This window comes from Onychomys torridus, chromosome 13 (genome assembly GCF_903995425.1).
Source record: "Onychomys torridus chromosome 13, mOncTor1.1, whole genome shotgun sequence".
NCBI classification, from domain to species: Eukaryota; Metazoa; Chordata; class Mammalia; order Rodentia; family Cricetidae; genus Onychomys; species Onychomys torridus.
Window position 1 is genome coordinate 67,136,095 of NC_050455.1, and position 25,194 is coordinate 67,161,288.

General features: G+C 43.0%; 1 protein-coding gene across 1 annotated transcript in view; it reads right to left on the reverse strand.

Moving 5' to 3' along the window:
- The window catches only part of Setbp1 (SET binding protein 1), a 193,004-nt gene that overhangs the window by 89,943 nt on the left and 77,867 nt on the right, over window positions 1-25,194 (reverse strand). The window contains exon 4 of the mRNA XM_036204498.1: window positions 18,900-22,356. Within this exon, the coding sequence (XP_036060391.1) occupies window positions 18,900-22,356 (3,457 nt within the window). The remainder of the gene's footprint in view (window positions 1-18,899; window positions 22,357-25,194) is intronic.

Genomic DNA, 25,194 nt, shown 5'->3' on the forward strand with positions numbered 1-25,194 from the left:
GAGCAATTAACTGTGAATCTTCCCTTCCCATGTCTTTGAAGGGACTAGTACAGAACTCTATCATCGAGTGATTACAGGAAGCCTTTCCATGGCCTGGGGTTGGACTAATGGTGAAGACCTTGTTTCAGGGCTTGAAATTAGAGAGGCCTCAGGGACAGCAAGAGCCACTTGAGGAGGACCACTCACTACAGCTTTGAAATCCTCAGTGGTTCTCTGCCCAGCAGCTCTGTTCATCTCCGTACTAAGTCTCACATACACTTGATTTCTCCCCTTTTAACAGGTATGGAAACTGAGGTCACCATACATTAAGTTGCATGAGAGTCGCAGAGCTAATAGGCTGCAGAGTTGTGACTTAACGTTGCAATACCGTGTCTGATTCTGAAGGTATCTCTATTGTTGATTTATTTCTGGGGACCATGGGCCTCAGATCAACAACAGCGAACTGAATACATAAACACTTGGTAAATACTCCTATCTGTATATTACACTGTTCTGCGTTCTACTTTAGTCTTTGTAGCATATCTAGGATTACACTGTAGAGTTTAGTCACATAATATAGATGGAGGAGCCAGTGCATTGAGAAGCAAATGTCTTGCCCATCTTCTCTAGCTAGGGAGTGACTGAGCTGGGTTCAGATTTACCAAGTCTGTATTCCTGACGTCTGCTAGCCACACATATAACCAATTACTTCCCTACTTGCCCTGATCAAACTCAGCTCTAGACCTCTCCTTTGATCATCATCATAGGGCCTTGAACCTTGGATGGCTCACTCTCTTGGGCTTCTGAATATATCTGTGCCTAGAAGTGGTGCCCTTGTCTCACAAAGGCCCCGATAAGTTCCACACAGCCTGTGTTCTTGAGTTAACACTGGATCATAACCATCTTTTCAGAATTGGCTTTTTATTTTGTGATTTAATTATTTACTCACTCAGGTTCATTTGCTTTGGAGCTTTTTGAATGTCAGAGATTCAGTAACTCAAACGTGAGCCAAGCTTTGGCCTTTACAACAGGCCTCGGTTAATACTGCCTGCAAACAAGGGGCCTCCAAAATCACTGTGGCTCCTCTACTGGTCCTCTGCACCTGCTTCGTGCTCCAGTACCCTTCCCAGATGCTGTGGGGAAGACATCTCTACTCCCTAGAGACCTCTGGTGTCTGTGTACTTGTGAGTATCTGAATATATAAGCATCCATTCTCCAGAGCCTAGCGCTCTCTCTCTCTCTCTCTCTCTCTCTCTCTCTCTCTCTCTCTCTCTCTCTCTCTCTCTCTCCTTTCCTTTCCTTTTCCTTCCTTCCTTCCTTCCTTCCTTCCTTCCTTCCTTCCTTCCATCTGTCTCTCTCTCTCTACCTCCTTCCTTTCCTTTCCTTTCCTTTCCTTTCCTTTCCTTTCCTTTCCTTTCCTTTCCTTTCCTTTCCTTTCCCTTTTTGAGAAGTGTTTCTGGCTGTCCTGAACTTGCTTTGTAGACCAGGTTGGCCTCAGAGATCCACCTGCCTCAAGAGCTGAATTAAAGGCATGCACCACCAATGCCTGGTAGGAAGTAATAGTTTTGCAGGTCAATAACTTGGGAGAAGTACTGTCCTCTGTAGCAGGAAACACACCATTCCTTTCTGTTAAATTCTATGGGATGGCATGTGGTAGGTATATGGGTATTTAATAAAGGCATTTGGTATGCAAATTGCTTTAAAGAACACAGTTCAAACTATTTAGGATGTTAGACATAAATTAGTTTCAGGGTTTTTAGACTCACACTTCAGAAACTTGATGAATCATTTCAATAGTTTAAAAATGATTGGGCTAATGACACAATATGAAAATATTATCATAAGTGAATTTATCTTAGTATAAGACAATTAGTTGGCAAGGTTTAGACTTAAGTCCAAAGTCCAAAATGGTAAATGGTATGTAGCTAACATATGACCTCAGGATGAGATGTGCTTAGAAAAACCTCTGGTAGATGCTGTTCACTGGGCCACAGTCCCCAGGTCTTATTGATGCATTTTGAGTGCAAATTGACTCCTAAGGTCAAAGAAGTGAAAACATTGGAATGAAAGTTTCTCTCCTTGTATCTGAAGACTTCCAATCATTTCCCCCTTATAATCTTGTGGTATTGATAGTAGAGACACACAGAGAGGTAAATAAACAGATACTGGTCAAGTCAGATTTCAAAAAGTGACTTTGTGAGGTGTACAGGCTCCCACAGGTCAACACCAGAGTAATCCAAAGAGTCACTCACAGGCTTGTTTAGTAAGCAAAGTATAGTATATTCTGACTTTGGCCTCTTCATCATTGTCTGCTTCTTCATACAGTATATTCTGCATGTGCATGGTAAGTGGGGTTTGTAAACTGGCTGTGTTCTGTGTGACTGGTCTGCTCTTGACTCATCTGCTCATCTTGTTCTCAACATAGTAGAAGTGACTGGACATTCTTACTCTAAAAGTCAGGTGCCATCCTGTTCCTTCTCTCTGTTGTCTGTCTGTCTGGATCATTTGGTTTTTGTTTTCCCAGTATTTCGTGCATACATTAGCTAGTTTTCCCTCCCTGTGATGTGCCTATGTCTCCCATATCTAAAACAGTGTCTCACTGGTCCTTAATGGAAATCCTCAAAATGCTTTATGGATGAGAACAGCATACTCAGCATACTATGCAAAGATGAGTGAGCAATCCCAGGAGCCTTCCTTGCTCTCACTGCCAGTCACACTGCAGTGCTGGAACACTCTTTCCCTACCCACAGCTCCTTACTTCTTTTTCCTGCTCAGCACTTAGCTAGCTCTTAAACTGAGAATCTCTTACCTGGCCACTATCATTGTCTCCTAGACAGTCCTCCTATCCCCTATCCCTTTGCTCTGAGCAGTTATTTGTCCTTCAGGTAGAGCTATTTTGCTAAATCATTGCCATTTAAAAATTCCTATGGGTCAGTGTCAGTACACAGCCAAAGGGGGCAGTACAGACAGGTAAAGGTCAGTTGTTCTAATAATTTGGTTTAATAAGTTTATATTCAGAATCAATGGCATCTCGATGTTTTATTCTGTCTCCATTTGCACCTCTCCCCTTAGGCCCTAAAAGGCAACAGCTTAGGTCACCTAGATCCCTGTGTACTTTCTTAGTACATGCTTAACAATAGGTCTGAATGCTAACATTTTCTTGCCTGTTAACCAGGACTCAGACACTGTGCTACAACTTTGCAAGCAAACATACTTGAGGAGGTGACAGTTATTATCGTTCCCACCTTTTAGCACAAGAAAATGGTAAGGGATTGAATTGTTATGTTCATCTTCTCAAGCTCTTCTGACTTGATCTTTTTGGTCAGTTTCTCTTTATCCAGCCCCTTTCAGTGATAGCACAGTAGCTGCCATCAGAAGGGACTCATCACGTTTTAGATTTGAGTCTCTCCAGAGTTACATCCATCCATCTGTCCGTCCATTCATCTGTCCATCCATCCATCATCCATCCATCCATCCATCCCCCCCACATACATACATACATACATACATACATACATACACACACACACACACACACACACACACACACACACACACACACACATATCTATGTATGTCCAATTTAAAAAACATGCAAAATAGCCTGATAGTGAGAAGTAGGATTTCTTGACTCAAGAACAGAATCAGACTCAGGGCCATCAACTTGTCTATTTGACTGAAGTAGGCATGATTTGGGATATTTCCAGGTGCAGCTATGCCTGAGGTCATACAGATGTGCCTGCTGCAGTACCTCCTGAAGGGGAGCAAGAGGCCAGCCATAAACAGAAGAGGCACCCTAAGCTATGGTGGAGGTTGATCCTCAGAGAAATTCATTTTTCCAAATAACCACCATGTTGTAAAGGGTTGGGTCAAACAGAGTTGCTAAGTCTCAGCTTCACAGAGTAGGTACTTGGTAGAGGAGAGAGAGATGGGCATTCACACAGAATGTCAAACCCAGGCTCTGGTCAGTTAGTTAGGTATGCCTGCTTTTCTTGGGACCACCTCTCTAACAAGCTGCCAGCTGAAGTGATGCCAAAGGGGCCAAGCTACAGTCCATACTCTATTGGAATAAAAGCAATTCTAAATGCTGAGATTTATAACTTTATGGGAAAGGTTTGGGAGGGAGAAACGGTTTAAAAGAGCAGTTTGTGTGGAGTTAGGATTCTGCCAACAGTTTGCGGGTTGGACAGGATACTGCGTTCCTAAAAATTAAATGTAACTGAGGGTTTTTCTTCTTCTCCTTTAATACAAGGAAATATAAATCCCCTCCCCTTGTGTCAGAGTCTCAAATCTTCAGATATTTTGCACAATTTTTTCCCATTCAAGAGTATTTAACTGAGAGGAAATTTGGAAAATTGTACCCCGCCCCCCAAAACCAAAAGAATTTAGAGATACCGAGTTCAGCTTTCTAATTTAATTTCTGAACTTTCTATTTTTTAATGAGAGAAAGAATTTTCGTGGATCTGAGGAGAAAGCACATGTTTTTGTGATTATGAGAATTCTGGTGGTTGGTATTTTGTGAAAATGCCACAGAGCAGTGCCATGAGTTACAGTGCATCTTGAGTGAACCCCCCCACCCTCACTCCCACCAAAAAGAAATGTCAGCAAGAAATGGAAGCAAAGGAGTTATTTTTCTCTTTGCATGGAACATACCAAAAATTCTGCACTGTGAAAAGAAGCCAAGAGTAAGAAGCATTTTGATTTTATACATGTTCTGTGTGTATCTTCCTAGCACTTACTCCATAGGACTGGATCACAAATAGGTTTGTTAGGTTGTGACTACCGGCATTCCTTGAAAGAATGTGCCATTAAAACCCAACAATTCATGTGGAGGATTAATGGAGAAAGCACTGTTCTATTCAGGAGAAAGGGCCCTTACACTATGCAGACGTATAACAAAAGTGTAGGATGTTCTGGAACCACCGAAACAACCAGGGTACCACATGATGCTTGGAACCAGCCACAGACACAGCTGCTACCAAACCATTCTGCTTAACTGGTCTCTTCTTGTCAGTAACATCCTATAACCTCCTACCCACATATATACCAAAAGTGACTCCTTTCCCAGAGCCCCTAATAGGAAACAAAGCCTTGGCCACATCTTGACTTCAGCTCCTGGAGGGGTTTAGCACAGGCGGCAGCAAAGCTCACTAGACTCATGCTCTATACAACCTTCAATAGCTTTAGACTACTTGAAGTTGCTAAGTTTCAGGGACTTTGTTAGAGCAGTATTGGAAAATGAACACAAGACCCACTCCTTTATTTATGGCTACACATTTATAACTGGGGTTAGCAGGTAAACTGGTCCTCAAAATAGGCACCAGTGGATAGTTTGAAATACCCCTCCTATGACAGACCAAATGCCAAGAGACTAGAATTTCCCCTGTTCCCAGACAATCTATGTCCTGTATATAACACAAACACAGGGAACTAGGTTTTCCTTGGGTAGAACGTGTATTTTCATTGCTCAGTCTCCATGATGGCACTGTCTTGTTGCCTTATCTTCATCATCGAATACAACTGTGGTGTGGTCTAGCCTCTCCATGCATGTATGTGTGTTCAGAGTCTATTCAGCCTCACCCAGGTCCGGAGGGAAGTTTGCTGTTTAAAGAAGATGCCATTGAAGAGTAATCTGTTGCGTTGTACTTTCTCTGATTGAGAAAAGTGGAAAGGAAAGGGAATGAACACTATTAACAACAAGGTGGCAAGGCGGGTACGTGTGGAGGTGGTGGTGCTGGGGACTAGGTGTACCTTTATTTGGCCCTCAAAATAGATATTAATACCCTCATTTTAGACCAGGAAAAGATACAGTGTAGAGACTACTGGGTCAAAGGTCATGATACTGGTAGTAGTGGTAGGGGTAGTGGTAGGGGTTAGTATCCACATCAACATCTTGAACTCTTGGGCTTCTGGTGCTAGATTAGTTTGTTTCAGAAGTTGAAACATTTGTATTTAAGAGATTGCTTCTCCAAGTGGATGCCAAGACCACATGGGGCTTTGAAAAGATGAACTCAGCTGCTCAGTGACGTCTCTTCTCAGCATCAACTCAAGGGGCATATGCTACAGAGGTCTCTGTCCTATCCTGATATCCCTGGACTCAGATTTGAGGTAGGTGAGCCAATATATCTCATGAAGGGGGGGGTATAGGGGAGCTAAGGACACTAGTCTGCAGGTTTGGAAAGCAGGTAGAAAGGAGGCCAGTGCAGTGACTGGAGACTCAGAAGAAGAGCTAACAGGACACAGGAGTTTTAACAGAACTCCCAGCAAGGAAATAAGTTGCAAATGATTAGGAAACAAAGCAAGACCTCTGGGGGAAGACCTCAAGGGTCTTTCAAGACCCAGAATTTTGACTTGACACAGCAGGAATCGATGTTTCCACACCTGGCATCAATTATTCATTTAGCTGCAGCTGGCTTCAGAGATAGTCTCTGAAAACGACTATAGTTGCCTTGTATATTTAAATAATTTATATATTATAGTTAGAGTTGTCTGCCAGAAACCAATACAATAGGCCTTGGCTCTGTTATTCCAAAGAACAAAATGCATTTTAAAAAAGCCATTACAGACATATTATTTAGGATCAGTAAGTCACCGCCATGGCCTCAGGGAAGGTCAGCCCACATGAATGATGTGGTTGGGTGTTCTTGGTGGCTTCTGTAGTATAGGTGGAGCTGGCACACCATTCTGGGGACAGCTCATATGAGAGAATCCAGTGCCCAGAGTCCTTTGACAGAACCGACTCTCAGAAAGGGGACTCTCCTCTCTAAGGCAGAATTTTGGGAAGCTTCTCTAATGTAAGTCATATGACCCAGACTTTGAAAACTAACTGAGAAGAAGCTGAAGAGGAAGCTGACCTGCTGCTTCACTAAGTCTTTTCTCACACAGGCACTAACCGCTGACATTGATGAACTTTCTAGAAGGAGTTTTCTTTGCCTTAAGTCTGGCACACTGGCCTGACATGCAACACACGAAGATGTAAACTAACTGGGCGAGGAACGGAAGACACGCTAGGACTGCCTTCTGCAAAGGGAGCTCAGGCTTTCTCATGTCAGTATAAACATAGCCACAGGTGTCTCAGGAGGGAACATAAGTGAGTACTATTTGGTCTTTTGTGCTGTAGCCTAAAATTAACAGCTAGTGCTTTCCCTCTTAGTGTATCTGATACAAGTGGCAACAACACTGACCAATGGGACTAGTTCTGGCTGACTTGCTTTAGGTGGTGTGTGTGTGTGTGTATGTGTGTGTGTATGTGTGTGTGTGTGTGTGTGTGTGTGTGTGTGTGTGTGTGTATCTGCATGCACACACATAGCTAACGGAAGTAGAGATGGCATTTGTAAATGAAGCTGGCTGGCTGGAGTATCAGCATTGCTCCATTCTGTTATGGAAAAAGAAAAGCCTCATACTTAGCGACTCTTAGGATAGTATTTTGACAACTGTTTCCAGTACTGACTAATTTATCCCCTTCTGGGTTCCTGTCTTGGCACTGAAAGCTACACAGGACAATTTGGAAATCTGATGGCTGGATGTCCAGTTGCTGCTGAATTGATTTTCACAATGTATTCCCTGTGTGGGTAGTGACGGCATGTGGAAGGAACGGTTATCACAGCCCAATATGGAAAGGCATTTTGGAGAAAACTTGATCAGACAACCCAAGTAGAGACAGAAAGAAAGGAGGAAGAGGAAAGGGTGGAGGAGCAAGTGATTGGTTTATCCTGATTTCTCCTGGGGATCTGGAAGGAAAGCAGATGGGACAGGGAAGTGCCAGGCTGGGAACCAGTTTGCTCATACTGTCACATTGCTTGGTTTGGGGCAGTGAGATGATAAGGGGTTTTACTCTCTTTTCTCCAGGCTCTTCAAATTTTTATTTACTAATAGTACTTTTAAATATAATATAATAAACAATTTTCCAGTTTACCAGTTTTGAGATGGAGCCCTAGCCCTGTGAGTTCCTTAGTTATTTGCTATGTTTCCTTTGTAACCTACAGGGGCCACAGTTTTGTAAGCACACACTAGTAGATGCCCTCAATTCAAATGCTTCTGGGCATGGAATTCACATTTCTTGTTGCTGTTTGGGACCTTGAGGAAAAGAATAGTACTGAGCACTAACAGGGTCTAAGGTTACATGACAGACTAATACAGACCTGTAGGATTATGATATGTCTCTCAAAGGTGTCCTTTATGTAATTATTGCTCTCAAACTATCTAAGAATATGTCTTATACAATGATTGATGTTTTGTGTATGATTAAAATAAATGGGAATTAAAAATATAAAACCTAATAAAGAACTATATCCTATAAGAGAAATGCTTTTGCTACTGGTCTTACTTTTAAAATGAAATACAATAAAGCAATACACATCCATTGTAATATATTGTGGGCATTTAAGAGGGGACAGATTTTTTTCTCCTCTAGCAATTTCCCTTACTTTGATACATAGACCCAGCCCCATTGCACCCTCATGACTTGCTCCTTTGTTTTTATTTTTCACCCCCAGCCTTGGCAAGAAACACTTCTTTGTTGGCATAGTAGTGTGTATTCCGCCATTTGCACAAAACCTTTCCTTAAAACAACACACATTTAAATACTAGTTTCTGTGTCTTGTAATTTAGTGAATCAGAACCCTCTCATTCTGTTCTGTGTTCACTTTGTGATTTTCAGGTCATCCACACTCCAAACCCAGTCTCTATCCTGGGGTGGATAAAAACAATACACACAGCAATGGTCTTATGCACTGGGCTTGGCTTACCCTGGCTCCAAAGAACTGCCTTCACATCAGAAATAATTTTTAGCAAAAACTAAGTGTCTTTTGGCTTATTTCAGCTTCCACAGTTTGTGGATTTTGCCACAGTTTGTGACAAGATTTATTTTGGGACAGCTCAGAAGCTGAGTCACATGATTGACCTTGACAAAGATTTAAGAACTCTAATGGGGAAAAGTAAAGGATGCTGGGCAGTTTCAGGAAACCTGGGATGCTTTTCTGTACAAACATGGCCAGGAGACATTGGCTCTGATCCTTTCATCGGTCCAGTGGGAAAGCAACAACTGTCTGTATGTCTCAATGAATTCTCAAGACCAAATGAATGTGATATGTTTTAAAAAGTGTAACGGCCTTTTCAGACATGTGACAGGGGAAGACTTTCCTCTCAGTGTGTCCCCAGGTTCTCCATCTACAGGGACAGCCCCAATCCCACCTTTGATACCCGTTCTCCACGGAGGAGCGAAACTGCAGCTGAGGCTCCCACTGTACCTTTCCCCTGCTTGCCCACCCTGACTCATGTTTCCTTCTTCTTGATCTAACTTACTCTGGATCCTTAGGCAATAGTACAAACACCAATATTAACTTGCTCTCACAACACGTACATTGTGTTTTCTAGTCCTTAGACATGGGAACTCCCATTGTTCTAGCCATTCTGTTTGTGTGTCTGCATCAACTTCCGTGTCTTCGTAGCATATAATGTCCTTGAGGACAGGCAAGTTTCCTGGTACTCTATCACTTCAGCAGCACCAAGTTCAACACCCTGTAGACTCATGATTCTTTAATTTTAATGCATCCTCCCTTCATCCATGATACAGTTGCATATTCTATTCATGGAAACCATGCCATTTACAAATCCATCCTCACTCAACTGCAAAGTTCAGTCTAGGTGGGTACCATCCTGCATCATAGTCTGTTTCCTCAACTGTACTGTTCATCCAACTGCTGCTGGTGTGAGATTTTTTTTCCACTGTGTACTACTATCCTAGATTCAGGGTGTTATCCTTCACTGAACACATTGTTATTTTGGATTCTGGATCCCTATAGATTTCCTTATTGATCACTGAGTCAGTATGGCTTTCACTTGGCCTATATTTACTCTAGTTGCTGTGTGTATGTATGTATATACATAATATATACACATATGTTTGTGTATGTGTGTGTACATGGGCACTCTGCAACCTTGCTTTTTATTTTCTTCAGTTTTCCCCTAATTGTTCTTGTGTTGAATGAGTTTACAATCATTTTTATTTTTCATTATTTTTGTTTTGTTGAAACAAAGACCTGTAGCTCAGGCTAGTGTCAAATTCACAATAGGGCCAAAGATGACCTTATGGTCACCCTGATCTTCTTGTTTCTACTCCCAAGTATTGGGATTCCAGTTACATGCAACCAAATAGTTTTGAAATGATTTTAACAGTGTGAATATACAGTAGTAAAAAGCTTTGGAGGATCAGGAGAAGGTTTTGAGCATATTAAATGTTCAGGGACAGGTACATTTATCAGAATTCATGGAAACTTAGGTTGTTCCTCTATGTATCATAGTGTCACAACTGGTTTCCATGGCATCACAAATAAAAGGTTTCAGAAGTTTTCAAATAGTCATTATCATGGTCAAAACCCACCAATGATACTCTAGGTGGGGGCACAGGAGCTGGTGGATAATCTGTTTCCTCTTTTTTCTGTTCTAGAACCTTTTGGTTCTACAGCCTACATGAAGAGTGAATGACAGTAAAGAGGACTCTGACAGAATGTTGGGTTTCCAAAGTTACTGATGAACCAGTGAAAACGGTGCTGTCACTACTCACTCATTAATTTTAGCATCTGGATTTGGTACACAGTCCACCAAGCCACAAACATATAAGCACCGAATTAAGAATTATAAACATTTCTTTGTCTTCTAGGCCATCAATATGCTCACACAAGCCTTTACCGTATCCTTTGTGAACTCTTCCACTTCCAGCTCTATACGCCATTTCTTAGATCCAATCTTTGATCCCCCAGCTTCCCTCTAGCATTTCTGTATTCTTCCAGCTTCTCTGATTTTTCTCTTATCCCATCTCTCCCTTTAAGGTAGACCACAGTGTACTCTCTTCCATCTGCTTTTTCTCTCTCTAAAATTCTCATCTTGGGTTACTATCTAGCTCTTTAGTATACCAACAGTCTCTGACTTAATGGATGGTTCATTGCCTCACCAGAATCTTCACTTTCTATAATTTGGTTCATGTGCTCTGAGTCTCTCAATTGCCTGAGACCAAAATATTAAAATGATCCTTGACTTTAGCTAGAAAGACAAGATGAGGGGCTGGCAAGTTGGCCCAGAGGTTAAGGAGGGCCCTTGTTGCTCTTGCAGAGGAACTAGGTTCTATTTTCAGAAGTCACATAATAGTTCACAACCATCTGTAACTCCAGTCCCAGGGAACATGATGTCTTCTTTTGGCCTCCATGGATACCAGGCATGCAGGTAGAATGCATGGCAAAGCACTCATGAAATAGTAAAAGATAAATATTTTTTAAAAAGATAAAAATGAACCATAACTTTCATACAATTAAAAATTAGTTCCCCACTTGCTAAACTAAATATGAGCCTCTAAATGTGAGGAAACACCCCTTGACAGATGATCACAGTCTCTTGTTATGTGATCACAGTAGTTTGTTATGTTATTTCCCATGATTCCAGAAGTACAGTTTTAAACTGAAGTGAAACAGAACTAAACATCATGGTCCAATAGGCCTTTGGCTAAATCTTTGTATGTATGGGTCCTATTCACTGTCACACTCCTGCCCATTCCCCTTACACACTCTCCATCTCCCCGCCCCAAATGCCTCTTTCCTCTAAGCCTATTGCATAGCAATTTCCTCCTAAATCTTCCATCTTGGAGGGCAGCTCCTTAAGGCACAGGATATTCTGAAGGGAAGCATTCCACCCATCAGGGAAGCTCTTTAAACTTGGGAAGGGAATAATTCAGAAACTTCAGAAAGTTTCTGAAACTGACCAGATTCTTTAGGCCTCTCCTTCTGCAAGCTTATATAAACAGTAAGGACTGCTGAGAAAGGGTGTCCAACCAGTAGCGCTCCCTAGAAGGGACAGAGGCCAGATGAGCTGTCTTGGAGAACAGGCTCATACCAACTAAGCTGCCTAGAAAAGCCAGTCATCAACTTGTTGAGCCACAGTGTGCTCCAGGTTTCTCTGTTTCATGAGCCACTACCCAGTCTGGGGTAGGCTTCATTGAGGTGCTGTCTTTGAGTCATTCCTGCTCCGGCAAATAATCATTAACTTTACACCAACAAATCTCATCAATCAGATCACCAAGGCGGATGTTGGTGATAGTCTCACTTTGGTCTGTCCTTAGACTCCTACTGAGAGTGAGTAGACGTGTTTGTTCACGTCGCCAGGAATACTGCCACACTACAAAACCCATCTCAAATGGTAATAGCTATAAATAAATATGCCCTCCCCTTACCTCTCCTTCCTGTAGTAAGAGCATAGGCTCACCTCAGGTGGACAGCCCTCTTTTGGTACTTTGGTCTGCTCATATCTTTTGCATAGAACTTTTGATTGATTTGCTTTCCAACGTGGGGAGTTATAGTTGCTTTCTTTTCCAGAAGTCTAGAGGTGTCTCTTACTTACAACCTCCCCAGTAGCAAAAATTTTGAGTTAATAATTTTTAAATTCTTATTCTTCTTAGAATTATACCAAAATTTATAGCGCATTCTTTTTTTCCCTTTTTGTTTTTTTAAGACTGAGATTTCTGCATAGCTATCATTGTCCTGCAAATCATTCTGTAACCAGGCTGGCCTCAAACTCAGATCTGCCTGCCTTTGCCTCCCAAGTGCTGGGATCAAAGCCGTGTGCCACCAACACCCAATGCGTTCTTGACACTAAATAAGTTTTTCTTGTCTTTGTCATTTCCCTCCAACTTTGTTGATTTGCATTAAATGCTAAGTGTCTCAATGCTAGGCCACAATCCCAACAAGTATTCAGTATCACTTGTTCATGTATGCCACACAAACATCATTTCCTAGAGTCTTCTTGCAGATGCTCCTCTTATCTCTCCCCAGTGACAGGCTTGTCTTTGGAAGGTACACTGTACTGGTTTCTCCAGCCAGCAAAGGCTCCAAGTGGCTTCAGGGCCATGTCTGTGGATATTTTAACTTCTTTGTATCCACATGTGCATCTGAATAATTCCCTAATCAGCACAGATCTATGCATAAAACTTCTAACGGGACAGGAGGAGTGTGCAACTGTGGGAAGATAGAAGCCCAGGGACATCATGCTCTAAAGGCACCACTGCCTGGTTTCTGTGCTGCAAAAGAGATGGTGTGCATCTAAGTTTTATTTTTACATTGTTGCCAGTATGTTATATTACAATATTGAGTTTGATTAATTCTCAGCTTTCAAAAGGAAACTTAGGTGAAACCTTGGGAGGATAAACAAAAGAAGTGTATGTGATGATTGAGACAGGAAAAGGAAACAGAATGACTCTCATCAGGACTGCCTCTCCTCTCAAGCATGGGTCCACTGAGATGACCTGGGGACCAAACAATTAGATACACATCATTGGATAAGACACTTGACCTTTTTATGTCTGTAAACGTAACAGCAAAACTGTTTTATCTACAGTAAGATTTTAAAATTCAGAGTCTAAACATTCTCAGCTTGTTGCCAAATAATTGGTCACATTAGTGTGGTTATAGCTTCAGCCTGCATCTGGAGCAAGCTCAATTGTTAGTGGGAGTCAGGTGGGAGGAGGTTTACCTTTCTAAAGAGGTGAGGCCAAATGCCTGATGAAGAGAGACTCATGGATTCATTCCTGAACTGTAGGAACCTGTTATAAAACTTCCTTGAAGAGATGCTGTTCTAATATTTTAGCATTTTTTTTCTTCCAAGTTGTCTGTTGCTGGTTTTGCGTTCATATTCAAATTCCACTATAATAGATTTTTAGAATCCTAGGCTGAAGTTTAGTCAGAACCTTTATTATTACAGACCTACATGAGAAGCTCAGAGAACAAATAGCAGGTGCCTCTGTGAGCTGGTAGCATAAGCGATGATACTTGGATGGGTACTGGTAATCCCATCCAAGCTACAGGCAGCTATTACCTAATTAATCTTTCGTCTCTTCCTGAAGGAGGACTTGCAGTTTAGCTTGGATTAAGGTAACACAAATTTCACTTCACCCATTCTCCATTTATTACTGTCCTTTCTTCTGGGCTGAGCGCTTCTTCCCATGATTCACCTTCTTCCTTTTCTCCCTCTTCCTCAGTCCTCACATGCTTCTTTTGTAAGGCTTTCCTGATGTCTCATCCACGTGGCTCGCTCCTTGTTCTGGATAACTGCTTGGAGGGGGTTTTTGTGTTGCTCTGGCATGGGGATCCCTGTCTTGGTGATGAGTGACAGCAGATTCTGCCTCCCCAAATGCCCTGCAGTGCTGATAAGAAGAGCTGGCAAAGGGCAAGACAGAAGCCACCAGGAGAAGTGGGGAGGGCCAGGCTCTAGGGAATCTGGATGGTTACCTGCATGGTATGATTCTGATATCTGGGAGGTGACCTCAGAATTAGTTCTCAACCTCCATTCATCATGAGGCAGGCATTTGACATTTGGGAATGAGGGCTGGCTTCCTTGTCTAATGATGGCATTGAACTAAAAGGTACCATATGTAAATATACTCATGTTACTGCTTTCCCATTGTTTGAGAGGAGCCTAGACAGCAGGTTCAGTTGTGATATCTTGTAGATGGCAGAATTTCAGAATCAAAATATGCAAAGATTTATTCCAAGTAATCTAAAGAGGAAGACCATTACTCACACTAGAGACTTCTACCACCTATGGGAATTCGGCTTTGAAGGCACATGGCATCATTTTGACTATGTGTTGTCAACTCTGGACAGGCTTGCTCTTCTAGAAGGCTATGCACACAAGGGGGATAGTGATGCCTGGCAACAAAGAGACTCAAATAATGCTGATAAGTCTGAATGGGGGACTATCTCTTTCCATATTTTTATGCATTTGGGCACAAATCAAGCATTTTAAAGAATGGTGATTTAGCAGATGGTATACATCTAGAAAACAGGCCCAAAGAGTTACCGCCTTCTGGAAGTGAAGATGCAGAGGGGGTGAAAGAAGGAAAATCGAGGAGGACTTGGGCAACTCTAAGCTGAGCGGGCTGTAAGGGAGCTGGTGAGACAATGCAATCCTTGGCTGAGCCAGAGCATGGGGAATGAAGGATTCACCAAGCAGGAAGGATGAAATGGAGTGTGCAACTGCTGCCTTTGCTAAATGGGGTCTCTAATTCCTTTCTCCATAATGGTAACGACCTACATTTACATGGTGCCTTTCAACAGCTCTGATCTCAGGGAGGGCGTAAAACCCTCTCTCCACTAAGCTCCTAAATCTGGTCTTCAGTAGGCTATAGAACAACAACTGTATAGTGGCTGTATCTATTTTAGAGAAGAACAGCTGGTGTGAAATGGGATGTTCAGAGGTGGAGGAAATGAATCCAGCATAGAATGACAAAGTGTGCTGGGAAAGTAGCTATGGGAAGTTCAGGTATTTTCCTACACGAGTGTTAGTGTTGTCCACATGAATACAATTTCTGGAAGCTCTCAATGGCTCAGTACCCTCCCCTTCATCTTACCTGCTTCATATCTTTTCATGGGACTTTGTGCATTTTAGAAAACTGCACATTAAGGACGATGCCTTCTAGAGAGTTGTGACAAACTCTGATCCTAGGTTCTAAGTATAGCCAAGGACATTTTTGCCTGACGCTTTGGGCTGCAGAAATAGACGAGGTATTTAAGACACAGGCATGGGTAGGTCAAGGGTTGCAAGGGAGAGGATAGTCAACAAGATGAGCAGAGGCATCAAGTATAATTCACTTAGACAGACATAGAAGCCATTAGTGATTAGGATTCTTTAATGAGTTGGAGTGGGGGGGTTACCCAGATAATTAACCAGAGACTGACACAAAGGGGTGGCAAAAATCCTCAGAAAATCACACCTATTCTTGAGAATTACTTCCAACTTGTGTTTAGAAGGGGAGTCATGAGGGGCCCTGCACAAGTTGGGGACTAAGTCAAAGAGTGCATTTTTCCTTCATTGCTGTCCTTGGCAAATGTCACATGATCATTAGACAGTAACACCTTGGCGAAGGGAAAGGCACTGGAGAACAGATGAGATTCTGAAGGCAATAGCGGCACATGGGGATGCTCAGCTTGGAAGCAAGACCTGTGTTCTGGACTTGCCCCCAGTCAGTGCATGAGCTGTGGTTGCACCTCAGTACAGCACACAAAGGTCAGGCTTGCTTAGCATCACAGCTGACAGCTATGTGAGTGTGGACAAGTCACTGGCTCTCTTGGAGCCCTGTGTTTGCACTTGTCAATGAAAAATAATAATACAGGTTGAGCATACCTTATCTGAAAATCCAGAATCTGGAATACTCCAAAAACTAAATAATTTTAAACACCAGCATGACATGATTAGAAAAATCCCATACCATAAATTTTATTTTCCACAAAAAACATTTTTAAAAGATCATACAAAATTACTGTCAGGCTACATGTATATGCTACATATGAAATATAAATGAATTTTGTGTTTAGATCCTGGCCTTATCCCCAAGATGTCTCATTATATAATGCAAATATTTGAAAATAAAAAAATCTGAAATTTAAAATATTCTAGTCTCAAGCACTTTGGATAAACAATACTCGGTGTGTATCTCTAGGCTAGGTCTGCAGAAAGCATACTATGAAGCAATGTGTAAAAAACAATTTCAGAGTCTCAAATACACTACACATGAGAATTCTGGCCCTCTTCTTTGAGAGATAGATGGGCAGGTAATACCCGAAAGAAGTGAAATGCCATGCTGCAGGCCAAACAGGTAGCTCATTTCAGAAGTTTGCCTAGTACCCAGTTCTTTTGTCTCAGCATGGCTCACTTCGAATGCTGGCATGATGGCTGTTCTGTGCCCTTTCCTATGGCTGACTGAATATCAAATGAGATTACAGGAGAGAGGTAGGGAGGGTTTTGAATAAAGTAATAGTTACCACGTGAATGCACTGCTGGAGTGAAGGCACCCTCAGAAGCATTCAAAGTGTCTGGAGATGAGCCACCACTGGGAAACTGAGAATTCATTGAACACCCAGCTAAAATGTCTGACTACAGGAAAGTCCCAATGTAATATGCCACAGCCACTGATTTACACTCCAGGAATTTTCCCTCCCTTAAGCCTGTGTACCTTAGATTCTTATAACTTCTTAGGAAAACAAACCACTGTTACTTTTTTTTTTTTTAGCTAAATGATTCTCAGAAATTACCATCTCTCCCTATTCACTCCCCCTGCCCCAAATAACAACTCTGTCCATTGCTAGTTCAGCTTTTGTAGATCAGTGCTATGCTGCTGGAAGATACCAACATTTTTCATGTCCATGTTTGATACAATACCCCATGCCAGGTGGCCTTCATCTAGGCTCTTCAAGAAACCAGGTAGTCATTGAATGAGAAATAGCAAAAGCAGAGCTGCTGCTCTGGGCAGGCAGGGTATGTGGGCCATTGGTACCTTCATCACTGTCACCAAATCCATGAGACATAACTTCTCTTTTGGTTAAGAAGACAATCTACCACCGTGGTAACTCACAAACCTAGAAATAATTTTTTTTTTTTTTTTTTTGAGACAGGGTTTCTCTGTGTAGCTTTGTGCTTTTCCTGGATATCACTTGGTAGACCAGGCTGGCCTCGAACTCACAAAGATCTGCCTGGCTCTGCTTCCCACGTGCTGGGATTAAAGGTGTGCGCCACCACCACCCAGCATTACATTTCTTTTGAATAGAACATTTTCACAGTCACTAAGTGTGGATTCCCCAGGAAGACAGAGGGCAATTGGGAACCACACAACCTAAACAGAGATTAAAATATTATATTCACATCTTCAGTGTCCAATGAGCCCTTTAAAACCAGGGTTTGGCCAGAGTGTTTTACACCATTTGCGGACAAGAGAATATTGTCCCCAGGATATTCTTTTAACCCATTTCAATTCCTATTAGCAGCATATCTAATATTTTCCAAGTGATTATGTGTCTCTAAGAGTCTTAGCATTTATGTACTATATGGACAGGGATACAGAAATATGTTTGTCAAATTGTAAAACTCCATAGCAGGAAAGGATTTGTGTGGACAGGAGAGTAGCGAAGAAATTCTGCCAGTAACTGACAAGGAGTGAGATTTTTCTGGTAGCAATGAACATATTCGTTTAAGTAAGTAAAAGTCCCAATTTAGTGGGTGTGCTAAAAATCCCAGGGATATGGTTCTGTCTGTAGAGGAGGAACAAAATACCTTTCTCCAAGCCTCTTCCCTTTAGTGCATGGAAGCAAGATTGTGAATGCAGTCAAGGCTTCACTTTGGGGTCCTGACTCCTGACTGTGACAGCTTGTCCAATGCTCATGGTTAAGAATCAATGACATGGTTTAAGACTGTGGCTTCGTGATTGGTTAGACTTCAGGATTCTCTAATCATTAGCTTCCAATCACTTTGTGGTAAATTTATCACCTAAGATATGTGACTTCTACTGACAGCATGCCACACAACTCAGTGTCATTCCTATAGCCTTGGCATTCCTAAGATTTTGTTGGTAGTTGACTGACTGTTAGAGCCTCAACTACTAAATTGTATCATGTAATCAGGACCTAATGAGGTAAAAACAGAACCTTTAGTAAAAAGTACAATTTTAAGCCAGGCAGTCATGCTGCATGCCTTTAATCCTGCATTTGGGAGGCAGAAACAGGTATATCTCTGAGTTCTAGGCCAGCCTGGACTACAGAGTGAGTTCCAGGACAGCCAGGGCTACACAGAGAAACCCTGTCTTGAAAAATTGAACCAAACCAAAACAAGAACAAAAGTACAATTGTATGTCTGTCACTTGGAGACCTACTGAGGCTATCTCTGTTTCGAGGCATTGGCTTTAGTGGATCAGAAAGACAGCCGAAACGATGTAAACAATATATGAAATATAAAGCAAACTCAAGCCCACAGGCGACCTATTTGCATTTAGCTCCCCCTTTTTTGTAAAACAGTGAACATTATGTGCTCAATGTGGTTGGCATTCATACTGCAAAGGCCAGGACTTAAACGACAGGGAAGCCCAAATCCAGAGAAAAATGTGGTCTTACCTGGAGACATGGAGGACTCATAAGAACTTCTCTCCTTGCGGTTCATCTTGAAGGCTTGGATGTCCTTTTCCCTGTATGTCCCAAAGCCTTCAAAGCTCCGTCTCTTACCCCCACTGACGTCACTGTCCCACTTGTCACCAGAAGGATTCATTTCACTGAACACATCCAGACTCTCAGATCTTGTGCTGCCGCCGCCGCTGTCCCCACCAGAGTACCTTTTTGCACACGAGTCCACAGGCTCGCTGCTCAAGTCCCCTTTGTCCTTAGCCTGTGTCCAGTGCTGGGCATCAGAAAGTGACAGTGTCGACAGGGTGTCCACCTCAAAGTTGTTCTTTGAAACCTTGTGGCCGGTGTCACCATGCTGGTGCTTCTGTCTCTCCTTACGCTTGGTCTTCTCGCTCGTCAACGGGAGCTCTTTGTCTGCACTGCTCAGCCGCTCACTCAGGAGGTGGCTGGAGAAGCCTGTTGCTTTGCCTGCAAAGAGACCACTCAGATTGTCGTGGGTCCCTAGGATTCGGTCTTCCTTGTGCTTATGCTTGTGTTTGTGTTTCCTCTTGTGGAGCCTACTGCTGGACAGAGTGGCCCCGCCCACCTTGGGAGGGTTCAGGGATGGCTGTATGTCACCGAGGCCCATGCCCACAGTTCCCTGCAAGTGTACTCCATGCTTGGCTTTATGTTTAGTGGCCCCAGACATCTTGACATGGGAACTTGTGTGGAACTGAGGTGGTGGCACTGTGGGCCTCATGAATGGGGATGCTGCTCCAAGTGTGTGCGATAGGTACAGAGGAGCGGGATACTGACCGTAGTAACCAAGGTTCATCATAGGCATTGATGTGTAAGGCATTCCATAGGGTGCATAGTAACTTCCACTGGGAATAGGGTAGCTGAACCCCTGTAAAAAAGGCACCTTTGTCATGGTGTCATTGGTTTTCGCAGGCCTACCACGCTTCTTCTTTGACTTCAAATCTGAAGTCCTACGAAGATAGAGCAATGGGTCATACTGGATATATGGCACCGGGTAATAGTGATCAAAGTTGATCCTAAAGATGCTGGGGTATGGGTTCTCATGGTAAAATGTGTAGCCCCGGTGGGAGATCCTGAACACTTGAAATTTGGTGATGAGCTCTTCCAGCTCAGCCAGAAACTGGAGATCGTCTCGGTTCTGCAGGCTCTTCCTTTTCCTCTTGTGCTTTGGCCTCTTGAGGCTTTCATGGGCCAGAAACGTGTCCACAATGAGATGCTTCTGCCGGTGGCCGTGCCTGTTCTTTGTGCTGGTGTCAGAGGGGATGGCCTCCGGGTTGTCCAGGGCACAGAAGTCAAAAGAGTACCTCCGTCGGGATTCGGAACTCTTCTCTGCTTGGTCAGAAGTGCTGTTGTTGTCTGTCCCAATGCCACTGTCGCTCGGGATGGTCTCCTCACTGTGGGACTCGCTCACAGGGGACAAAGTTATCTCCTTCAGTGAGCTAATCTCACAAAGGTGTGAAGGAGAGTTGGCCATCAGCCTTGGTGGAGACAGCTTCCAGGTCCCGCTGTGGATTCCCTTCTGGGTTTTGGTTGGAAGAGCACTGATGGGCTGGAGGTTTGGCATAGTTTTCAATTCTGAAAAATTGGTTTCAGTGCTGGCGGGGCTCAGGTTGCCATTGGACCCACCTAACTGTGTTGAAAGGGGGTGCATAGCTGCTGGTGAAGAAGCCACAAGTGACTGAAAGTTGGAAGGCACGGCTGGAACATCCGGCTGGCTAGAAACAGGCCTGGGGTGCTTGATGGCTGTTTTGGGTTCTTCGGATGGGGGTGGCAACTCTGTTCTTGGCTTCCTGCCCCTCTTCTTGCCAATGTAGATGGTTCCTCTCTTGCTGACATTAATCTGCTTGCCTAGTTTGCTTTCAATGGATGATGCTGCCCCAGGACTGGTCTCCGGGGGAGCTTTGGCCTTTAGGGCCACGCTGCTGGAACAGGACAAAATCTGGTTTAAAATATTTTTTCTCTTGAGGGTCTTCATCTTATTGATCGTTTTGATGGTCTTCTTATCCAACACACCAAGCTTTCCAACCTTTTTGTGAAACTTCATCTCACTCATAGGTTTGTCCTCTCCTGGCACCAACTGGGCCAGCTTAGCCAGATTGCGCCGCCTCTTTCGTTTCTTGGTGCCAGGAAACTCTCTGCTGATGGGACTAACTGGGCTAGTGGAGGTACCTTCATGAATTGTCTCCACTGTGAGCAGAGGCTGCTTCTTTGGTCGTCCCCGCTTCTTCTTGACCGGTGTGATCACAGTAAGACTGTCCGTGTTGGTGTACAGAGGGCTGGATGGGGTAATCGGGTAAGCAGACGGCGGCTCCACCACCAGTTGCTCAGCTGTAGCTAAGACTGCCTCTCGAAGCATAGCTGGAGGTTTTGCTTTGCTACACCTCCTTTTTGCAGCAAATTTGGGGTGCTGGATGTCAGGCAGCTTTCCTGACGGAGAGTGCTCTGTGCGTGTTGGTGATGTCATGATCACAGGTGTTTTCCTCTGCTTAGACACACCTCCAGAGACCGTTTTCTCAGCATTCCCACATGTTTCAAGGCCAACTGAGGGGGGCTCATTCTCAATCACCTTCCCCAGCTTTGGGACTCGAGGCTCTTTCTTGTTTCCCTCTGAGTTGGAAAGTATCCTGTTCACTACTTCACTACTCATAGCAATTCCGGAAGCTAGTGCTTTCTCTGGGATGATTTTTTCCACCACAGCTTTAATGGACTGCCTCTTTTTCCTCTTATGATTGGTGGGATCCAGAGAAGGTGTCTTTATGGGGATAGTAATCCGGACATGACTGGAATCATTTTCAGGATTACTGACAGAACTGATACTCTGCCTGCTTGGTGATGCCTCTTGAGCATTATCTGCAGAGTAACCCTCTCTTTTCCCTTCTGTGTTTTCAAATGCTTTCTGGGCACTTTTGACCCAATCCAAATCTGAGTTTGGTATGTTTTGACCGATCACATCTTTTTTACTGGTCTTCTTCTTGCTACCTACAGGGGTTGGTTCCGGGAGCTCCTTGGTACCTCCTCCATCTTGGTCTCCCAAAGGCTGGAGTCCGTTGCCCTCAGCTGAGTTGCTTGTAGGCGCTGGGGAGCTGTGGTTGCTGGGGGAGGGTACCACATTTCCCAAGAGAAGATCTTTGCTGCTGCTGGACAACTGACTCCAGGGACTCCCTGTATTGCCTTTCTTGCTCTGGGCCTTTGCAAAGGAAGCCACGGGTTCAAGAGCTGGGATCTTGCTGGTGCTTGCAATGTCTCTGCCAGACTCTGGACTGATGAAGCAATTCTGAGTGGTGGGCCCACTGTCAGAGTTGGTGGACCAGTCCATGTGGTTCTGGCTGCTGTTTTTTTGCTGGTGCTTTGGTTTTAAGGTGTCACTGGTGAAGCCCTGTGAGAGGCCTGAGTCATAATGAAGTGTTGAGTGTTTCTGGGGCCTCTCGTAAGCCTGCAAGTGGGTAGAGTGAAGAGGAAGAGAAAACAAACATGAGCGTGTTGGAACTCCTTAAAGTTTATTGTCTAAAAGCTTAATTATTTTAGATTTCAAATAAGTGGTTATGCTAACATTTTCCCAAACTTCAGAATGAGAGAGAGAGAAAGAGAGAGAGAGAGAGAGAGAGAGAGAGAGAGAGAGAGAGAGAGCGCTTTTATCAATTATAGTTCTAAAGATACAGGATTTGGATGTTAACAAGGATGCTTTATTTGCTGTCTTTCCCCTCTAAAGAACTTGATTTAAAGCAGTCCAAGAACTCTACAGAGAGAAGACAGAATAGGACCAAGCTTCTGAGCTTGACTCTTATGTAGAGGAAGCTGGCCCTTAAGGAGTGGAGAACCCTGCCCAAGGCAGCAGAGTCAGCAATAGCATGACCCCCCGTCCCCCACGTGTGCTCCTTTGCCTAATTCAGGCTGCCCCTTACTTGTCCCAGTCTCTCCTTAGAAGCATAGTATCCCCGCTTCTGATTCCCTGCTTCCTTTAGTGTGGACTGCACACCACAGAGCTCAGTCTCTTTGTATGCAAGCCCCACTGAGTTCAGCAAGTGAAAATCAGCACATGTGCAGGACATGTATAAGACAAACAAGAAGAGAAACATGCAGGAACTATCCCCATCTTTGTCGACGGCCATGCCCCTGGGTTTGAGGGCTAGCATGTGGCAGGATCTGTGAGCCATGTTGAACAGTTCCAACTCTTTGAGGAAAGTCTCCAGAGGAAGCTTGAGTTTTATGAACAAATGTACCAGGAACAAACTGTGATCAGTCAAAATCACCTTTCCTGTACTCTGGCATCTGTGTTTCCCCTACAGAAACAGTGAAAGTCTTCAATACTTTTCCCAGGACTGACTCCCAAGAATGGCAAATCACTGTTGGAGTTTACAAAGTCACAGAAGGAATGGAAGGGCTAAGTGACATTGGAAATACTGACACCACTTTATTTAGAAGTGCTCTCACTATTCCAGAGAGTTTAAAGCCATGGTAGTCATGCAAGGACATAATCCTGCAAATTCATTCAAAGCTTAATTTGTGCACATAGTGGTAAACTTACAGGATAGGTTAGCTTCTGATTTGTTTCAGAAGAGAAAATATTAGTAATTTGAAGAAAACTTCTTATAACATTCACTCTAGGAAAAATATGGTGATTGGTGTAGAAAATTTGGCCATTTCATCCTGTAATATTAACAGTCCGATATATATACATCAGCCTCCTTTATTATCTATTATTTATCAGTTGATCATCTCTGATCTTACCTATGTACCTTCTATTGCTTTAATTCTGTTTGTCATTGATACTATAGAACTGAATGTTCTAGTCAAAACCATCCTGATGGTTCCCTGAAGAGTCAAGACATGGGTGGCCGAAGTTTTATAAGTAAAAGTCCATGTCTTAATTCAACAGCCTTTGCTTCACACTAACTCCCGGAATCTCTGGCAGAAGAGTCTATCACCACGATTTGGTGAAATCTTTTTTATGTTGGTAGGACCACACTACCTAGTTTTCTGAGTGTGATAGTCTCTCCAAGTCAAGCCAATATACATCCAGAAAAAAAAATTGTCATCTTATAGTTTGTAATATCACCATCAATATATTCAGAATTAACTCTGCCACTTGCTGTAGACATTAGCTATATCCCAGTTTCTATACAAATGCATGAATTTAAAATGGAGGATAAAATATTAAATGTCGCTTACTTATCTTTTATGAATCAGGGGTTTGCTACTTCACCATTTCTGTTGTGGCCTGTCACTACACCACAGGCTGAAGGGGGGCTCAAGAAGGCTATGTTTTCTACTCCTTTAGGGTGCTATGGCATTTCTGGGAGTAAAGCAAAATAAGATAGGAATATTACTGCTTTCAGCCTGTGTACAACAGGATTTATGGGGACCTGCCTACTCCAAAGCCCTAGCTCTACCATGGCTCCAGCTCTGGACATTAGAGTCCACCCATGGATGGGGTTTCGGGATGAAGTGATGGCTGGAAACTTGGTCCCAGACACTCTCCACTTGTTCTCAGCTCCAACATCTGATCCCAAACCTCCAGCAGAGTCCATAATTATCGTTTTCTTCATGCTATATGCTTTTAGCTCTAGAAATGTCTCTCAACCTTACAGAAATATGATTTTTAAGCTTTCAAGAAACATGCATTTCACCTTTGTTGCACTACCTGTAGCTAATTTTTGCATGTTTGATTTGTATGATAATTGAATTACATGCCCACTTCCTTTTCTAGCTTATTACATATCAACAAGGTGCCTATCACAATGCATCCGCACACAGCAGGCCCTCAATAAACATTTACTGAATGATAGAATGTGCATTTTATTATGGATATTTCATTTTGTCAATGATGAGATTAATGTGCTATGCATTGCAACATATTGCTTGCAACCATAGTTACCTCCTCAAACATGGTTACACCCAATTCCCCATACTCTCTCTTTTGCCTGTTCCATTGACTTCTATAAAAACATCTATCACAGTCTTACAATGCCATGTGGTATTTAATCCATATACACTATCTCTTTTTCTAAGACTGTAAATATCTTTAGGTGAAAGCAAGCAAACAAACAGACAAACAAATTTCCCATCCTTTTATGTATTGAATAATGCTCAGAGGATACTACAAATTACACAAATTTGTTTATGGATGTGTTGCAAATTAATAAATAAAGCAAAGAGGTACTGGAAGGATGGCTCAATAGTTAAGCATGCTTGCTGGATCTGGTGGCTTACAAGCTGCCTCTAACTCTAGCTCCTTCTGACCTTCGTGAGCACTGGTGGCATACACACAGCA